This window comes from Lutjanus erythropterus, chromosome 2, assembly GCF_056507025.1.
Source record: "Lutjanus erythropterus isolate fLutEry1 chromosome 2, fLutEry1.hap2, whole genome shotgun sequence".
NCBI lineage: Eukaryota > Metazoa > Chordata > Actinopteri > Lutjaniformes > Lutjanidae > Lutjanus > Lutjanus erythropterus.
Window position 1 is genome coordinate 30,965,154 of NC_139318.1, and position 7,840 is coordinate 30,972,993.

The 7,840-nt window shown below is 37.4% G+C and overlaps 1 protein-coding gene across 1 annotated transcript in view; it reads left to right on the forward strand.

The window, feature by feature from the left end:
* The window catches only part of itga7 (integrin, alpha 7), a 48,275-nt gene extending 46,918 nt beyond the window's left edge, over positions 1-1,357 (forward strand). Inside the window, exon 25 of the mRNA XM_084736984.1 lies at positions 478-1,357. Coding sequence (XP_084593110.1) covers positions 478-633 — 156 coding nt within the window. The 3' untranslated portion in view covers positions 634-1,357. The remainder of the gene's footprint in view (positions 1-477) is intronic.
* Positions 1,358-7,840: the final 6,483 nt, after the last annotated feature.

Genomic DNA, 7,840 nt, shown 5'->3' on the forward strand with positions numbered 1-7,840 from the left:
GTGTCAGATTTTTCAGTTCTATTCAAGCTATGGGAGATAACATAGAGAAGCAAACTAAAGCCCAACATATCTACATCATACAAACTTTGATGAAGAAATGCCTCTAAAAAAAAATAAAAGAACACAGTTCAGAAAAAACAACAGCAAATAAAAGAGTGTGCACATTTGGAAGTCAGTATGCAATCCTCTGAATCGTGTTCTTTCATTTTTTTAAAGGCATTTCTTCTCTATGCATCTCCTCTAAGGTTCAGTAGAACTGCCACCAAAGTCTGGCACCAAGCAGAGCATGCTGGTTTATGATCTAATGACTCTTCCTTCTTTTATTAGTTTCTCTGACAAATGCAAGTTATTTGCTCCTGCATATAACATCAGTTAATTCTTTTTTTCCCCCCTTCCTTTCTGCTCCTCCATCCCTCTCTCCCCCTTCCTTCTTCTATCCACTCTCCTGCCTGCCTTCCTCTCACCCTGTGCCAACAGTGTGGCTTCTTCCAGCGGGCCCACTACAAAGACAAACTGCCTCAGTACCACGCGGTGAAGATTCCTCGCCAGGACCGGCCACAGTTCCAGACTGAGAAGTCCGGAGTTATCCATAAAAAGGAATGGGCCACACACTGGAGCGACGGGACCTCATAACTTCCTCTGAAGCACTGACTGACTGAATTAATTGAAAAAAAAAAAAAAATCACCAAGTGTGGCACTCATTCTGTCTTTGCATTGGAACTAATGGACTAAAAACGTGCACAGAGACTGAGATCATGACATCTTGTGCACTCTGTACTGTGTCAGTACTTATTGCTTATTGGTGGCCTGTTACACTGACTGGATCTATATTCCCCCCCACACTGTACGCCGCTGACGGCTGGCATTGGATAGTCTATTTATACTCAGCGTTTTACAGTAAATACTGAAGGCCAGCAGCAATATTAGAACCAGTGTAGCTGCTCGATATGTTTTACAGCCTGCAGAAGGAGCGCTGATGCTCACGTGGACCTCACTGTCTGTGGAGGACAGAAAATCACAACTCGATGACATGCATGAATGCACAAACATACAGTATGATATTAGAGACACACACACAGACACACTGGACATTGTTGATGAAGAAGCCACTGCCCGTGACAAAGACTACTTTTTGCCTTAACTACTGTAAGACTGACGACTGATATAGGCAATGAAAAAATGCATTTTTTTTTATATAAATAACGTTTTGGGGATTTCTTTTAGTTAGCACTGCTAAACATTGGGAAGTATGTAAGATAAGTAAAAGTGAGGTGTTGCAGAATATTGAACTTGTTTTTGTCTGAGTTTGCTGATCGCTCTGGGCCGGCTGAAAAAGCCATTAAATAAGTTCACCTGATGGTTTTTGTATTTCCTTATTCAAGGAAAGACTTTTTGTGTCAATATCAATATCTTTTTTTTTCTTTTTTTTGTTAATATGTCAGTGAAATATATTGTACATCAATAATGCCTGAGCAAACTTGAATAAGAACAACAAATATACAATTCAGCCTATGAGAGCCATGGCAGTAGAACTGTTATTGCATGGAAACCAAATATTTAAAATATGAGCTGCCCATTCACAAGTGTAAGCATTTCGATTTCTGAACCAAACATTGATTTTTGAATGGATGTCAACCTTCAGAAGGACATAAATTAAAGGATGATACGGAAGCCCTGAGAGGCAAGCGAGAGAAAAAAAACAAAACAAAACATCTGGTGAAGTCTGATCTAAATTGTTCTCTCTCCTGAGTTTATCACTGAAGAATAGGTGAAAAAGATTTCTTTCTTCATGAAGTTCCACATCATTATGATTAATTTTTAGATGATGGAGGGAGAAATATATTTTTTTTGGCCAGGATAATTTTTTCAAAGAAAACAAAGGAACTTACTGTTTTTCACTTTTTATTTTTACTTTTTTTTTCTCTGTCGCCTCTCAGGGTTCCGTAAGACCATGTGAGAAAACATGGTTTCACTTTAAACCCTGAATTAGATATGTCAAAGTTATGAGGTTTTCAAACAACAACACCTTTATGTTTTTATTCAGATGTAAAAATATTTCAGCAGGAGACATCATGACCTTTGTATAAATAGTTTTCAGACATTTAGTTGCATTATATTAACCTGCTTCTCACTCCAGTCGTACCAGCCACGGTAAGATAGTACTTTAATCTCAGCATACATTCATGCATACAAGTGCCTTATGGTGGAAGTGACAGATTGTGAGCTGCTGGTAAAGAACAGGAGGCAACTTGCAAATGAGATCAGCATCTGTCGGACACCTGTGGACACACAAAATCCCTCCAACACTCAAACAACATGAAAAGAGGAAAGATGATTTCAACATGTCGGCGAGGAACCAGATGAACTTTCTTTTGGATCTAATTTGGGCGGATGAAGTAAAGCATGAAGAGTCAGCTTGTTTTTTTTTAGGTATTGCTGGACAATCTTGTATTAGCTGCATGAACATGAAGCTCCTGTTGCTGTTCTGACGTTCCCCTCATTTTTTTCTTTTTTTTTTCATGACTCTGTGTTTTATTTATTTTGTTTGGCTGCGCTGTTTTAACATTGTACATAAAATAAAAGGAAACAAAAAATAAATCCATCAGATGACATAAGTTGTGTCATTGTCAGTTGAAATTTTATGCAGTTCCACACCAGTGTTTGATGTGTTAACCCTGCAGTTCACACAGTGAACATCAGATGGTGGCAAAGTCTGAAAACTGAAACACACCTCTCACGTCTGCAATATTTATGATTCCTTCACAGTATATGATAAGCAACAGAAAGTAATAGTGAAATAGTATGTAAATGCTGCCATTTTAAGAATTGATCAAAACAATTACAATTTAATAACAGCACTTGTATGGAATAAATTTGCATTATTTTATACTTTGTTATGTTGCCCATAACCTTGCAGTGTATTATCGGGGAAGGACATGTTGCCGTTACAAGGACATAAAAGAAAAGGGTTTGCTGCATTTTGCAAAACTTTTGCTTTTGAATGTACGTCCCCCTGAAAAAGAAGAAATAAATGTAGATTTTGTTTCTGTGGATACATTGTGTAGCTCTTGTGTTTGTGTGTGCAACTCAAATGAAACTATGACAAGTCGCTTATAGTTGTTTTGTTATATAATAATAAAAAAAAAAAAACGTTACCACGACCTCATACTGTGCTCTGGTTCATAAAAAGATGCACAGGTCAGCCATATATAGCTCGAGGTCAGACTCACCTGAGGTTTAATTCCTCTGCTCATTTCCAGTTCTAGCTGGTTAGCAGCAGGGAGATGATTAAATTGGTCAAACATGGTCTTTTCCTTGAGGTCCAGTTAAAATCCCAGCAGTTACACGGGGCTGAACCAGCAGGAGGTCTCAGACAGAGATGTTTAACTTTGCATGAGTGCTGCAGCGCAGTAAAAAACCCCCCACAAGATTAGACATAAGCACGGATGACCTTTTCCAGATGTTAATGGAACATATATTTCTCAGCTGTGAAGAATATGAAACCTGTGTAGTGTGGTCTGGCCCCCAGCTTTATGTTTAAAGACACTATTTTAGATGATTCAGATGTAAGTTTAAGTTCTAACATCAATATTTGCAAAATAAATCATCAAAATACTTCTGACTCACTACCTTGATATGGATATTTTGACCGTATGTTAGATAGCACTTTCAAAAACTGTCTAAATAAAAATAAATGCATTTGACCAAACAAAAGCCTTAAAACTAATTTAAGAAGCAATTACATCTGTTTATTTTCACACTTTATTGATGAGTTTTATTCAGCACGAATTCAGCCAGCAGCTAGTTAGCTTAGCTTAGCTTAGCATAAAGATTGGAAACAGCTGATACAAAAATCAAAGTGTAAAATCAGGATTTTGGCTTTTGGTTTCAGTGTGAAATATAATGTGTTAATTTGTGATCTGTGTGGAAAAAAACGTGACGTCACCCACTGGTTTGAGGACTTTTAATGTCTTGAGTTTGGTATTATGGGGGTTGCCATATTTTTTAGAAAACAGTGCAGGCATGGTACCAATGAGAGTGTGGAGCTCATGGATGACATACTGCAATTTGGGTGGTGCTTGTTTTTGACTTGTGGTCAAAGTTTCTCATATTACAGCTAAAAAGTACACTAAAACATGTTAAACAGGAAATATGCAATGTAGCGACAGAATCTTGATCAATACTGCCTAGTTTTACTGTTTGATCGGAGTTTTGAGAGGTTCCTGTGAAAACTGGAAACAAGATGGTGGCCATCTAGTCGCTTCTCTAGTCGCTTCTAGTATTACAGCTAAACAGTACACTAAAACATTTTTCTAAAAACGTCTGTGGTGAGACGGTCAGTGCAGTAACAGTATCTGGATCTGTATTTGATCAACCTGTAGAGTTTGAGCTGAGTTTCATTATCCCTGGTGTTGCACTGGACGGACTCACTAAGAATGACTTGCCAATCACACAGTAGCCCCGCCCTACACCTGTTTTATCATCTATTTTACAAAAAATAAGACCATATTTTTTCAAATGACCATCACGCTGTATAGAAGAAACTTGAAACTGGCGACTGAGAGCACAAAGTCATTAGGAAACTGTTTGAATCAAGTGAGAAGTAGTATGATTTTGCCATGGAAGTGCAATCAGACTTTTTTGTGCAACCAATGGAGTCGCTCCCTGCTGGTCAATAGTAAGAATGCAGGTTTAAGGCACTTCCACATTTAAGACCTGGAAGCTCTTACCAGTATGTGGCTTGGACAGTTTCTTGATTTTTGTCTATAAGTTAAGCTAAATTTATAGCAGTTTCATATTGAGCAGATAGATATGAGAGTCCTTTTATGTAACTTTTGTCAAGAAATCATATATATAGTATATTTAAACTGTTCAACTATTCCTTTAACACAAAGGTTATGTGAAAGCTAATGTTTAGCCGGTATCATTGTGAGTTTGATATAACTGGAAGTTGATGTGTCTTAATTCTACCCACTCTGTCTGCAAAAGAAGGCATGTGTTGATACATTTGGTTAGGCTGACCTGTTTTTAGGTACACTTGTACAATCAAACATTGTTGTAAATGTTCTAAGACGTGTTTCAATGTTTTTGTCCTCCCTCATAAATGATCACTGAGTGTATTTTCCTATTTAAAAATAACTTAATCTCAAGTGAAACAGCACAGACTAAACATAAATGTTTTAATGATCACGTCAGAGTGAGTGAATTAGATTTTTCTCTAATCCAAAAGCATATGATCTTATTATAGTAAAGAAAACTAATTCCCCGCAGAACGCTTCAGATGTCATCCTGGTTGCCATGGCAGTTAAACAGGGACAGTTCGACTGTGAGTTTATGTGTTGCAGTTTAAGAGGATTGTCACCCATTAGGCACTTTGATGAGCTAAATCTGTTGATGTCTCATCCAGTGTTGACAAAGTGACTAATTATTACACACACACATGAACAGACACACACTGCACATTCAATCCCACAAGCACACACAAACATGAGTCAAAGACAGAGATAGAGTGACCACATATTGGTACTAATAAAGCCAGTATAACTGTCACAAACCAAGCCTAAGGTTGTCTTGGTTTGAAATTAACTAAATGAAGGAAGCTGACATTTAAGAAATGAAAGGGTTTTTTTTTCCTTTGGGAGAAGCTTCTTTCTGAAATCCCTTCATCAGCACATTAAGAAAAACACTAATTAACCCGTGTCTTCTACTGAGTAAGCAAAGGTTTTGATGACCCCATTATGTTACTATTGAACCATGGAGTGCTTTACAATCAAGCCAATAATCATTTGGAGGGAGCCTCTGTGAAGTATTTTCAGTGAAGCCAATAATGAATTTTGGAATAAAAAATAAACAACCCATTAGCCTGAAAATTAAATGTAAATGTACTATCTTAAACATGATCTTGTACAACGTTCTTCTTGCCTGTTTCCTGTATATAGCAATGTGTTGGGCTGAACTATGATGACAAGAAAAACAAAGTTTGATAGAAGCTGATAGATACTACCTGCAGGGGGATCTGTGAAAATGTCACATTTTAAGTTATAAACTTAAAGTTACTTTAAGTTATAAACTTGAAATGTGATGTTCAAGTTCAGTAATGTCAAAGACACACACATGCACACACACACACACACACACACACACACACACACACACACACACACACACACACACACACAAAATCTAACTAGCTAGCTAATCTAATCTAAATCAGTCACAATTCTGTATAATTGTATGCGAGCTATCAAATAGCTGATATGAGAAAAAAAAACTGGGTGACTAGCTAGCTAATCTACATCAATTGTTAGCTATCTAGTCACATTTAGGGCTTTTCACATTGCACTTAGCCCCAGGCTAATAAAGTTTTCACATTGGCATATTCTACAGTACGCTAACCCCAACTTTAGTCTAGGATTTGCTGTACCTGTACCTGATTATACCTGAGTTTGCAAGGTTATCCTAATAACAGATTAAACCTAGGCCTAAAAGGTGCCAGTGTGAATTATATAGCCCTGGGCTTAGCTTAACTCAGGGCTAATAATGTATGTGTGAAAGGGGCCTGAGTTATGCTAAGGCAAAGGATAGCTGTGGGCTACAAATATGCCATGTGAAAAGCCCTTCTTAATAGCTAATGTTGGCAAAACACATGCTAACTATTTAATCTATGTAAGTTGTTAGCTATGTAGTTACATCTGATTGCTAATGTTAGCATAACGCTAGCTAAGTATAAGTTTAATATTCATCAGTCATTAGCTAGTTACATCTGATTGATATCAGAAATGTGAGATAACTAGATAGATAATCTGCATCAGTTGTTAGCTAGCTAGTTATGCAGAGTTTTGCTAACATTAGCTAACTTCACATGCAACTCTTTTTGAAAAGCCTATAGGCTACATGGTTTTGCAACAGTCTCAATTTAATTTTGAAAATTAGACTATTAGTGAGCAGACTGGCCATTTCTTTGCATTTTTTTCTTAATGCCACTGTCAGATTCTCCTCGAAATTAGATAAGATACAAACCTGCTTTTACATTTCATTTTCCCCACACTAAGTCATTTTAGGCAGTTGAATAGAAACAGGAAGAGATTTTTCTTTAGATAATTTTATTTCTGAAGTTATATTTTCTGGTTGTGGCAGACGGCAGAAAATCTTTCATCCACAGGGGCCTTGAAAATCAACACAATATTAAAGTCTCTTGTAGTTGCATGACAGTAAAATGAAAATAAAGATCCACAACATTAATGTGTGAAGTTAATCCTTCACTGATGAATGAACCAGCAACATTATTGTGAACCCTGAGGTATTCCCAAATTTAGAAAAATTAAAAAACTAATAAGCAGTAATGTGTCACTTTCTTGATCATTTCTTTTACGATTCTTTCGTGTCTGCTTTGTTTTTCTGCTTTAAAAGACCTTTTTAGGTTCATTACTATGTTGCGTATGATCACCAGCGTTGTCCAGACTAATCTGTTTCATTCTGGTGCATGATTAAGTGTGTAATGAGTGTTCTCACATATTGTCTGTCTGTGCATGTGGTGAGGACTACTGGACAACAGGGACTGGTGGATCAGAGTCCATTTGCAGGGATTTATTTGTTTAATAACTGGGAGAGTTGTGTTGCACTACCCTAAGGGCCTCATAATAATGCACTCTGGCGCTCAGTCATCACTAATGTCCTGATCCTGCTAAATGGACCTGGTTAAGTCTCATATTAGTGGAAGGGTTCTTCCTCTGTCCTGTCCCCAGCATCTTTCTCCAGCTCTCCCAGGGGTCTCCAGCCAGTGACCGTGAGGCGTATATAAGACCCGGACGAGGATGTTACCAACTCTGAAGTTAGCCAG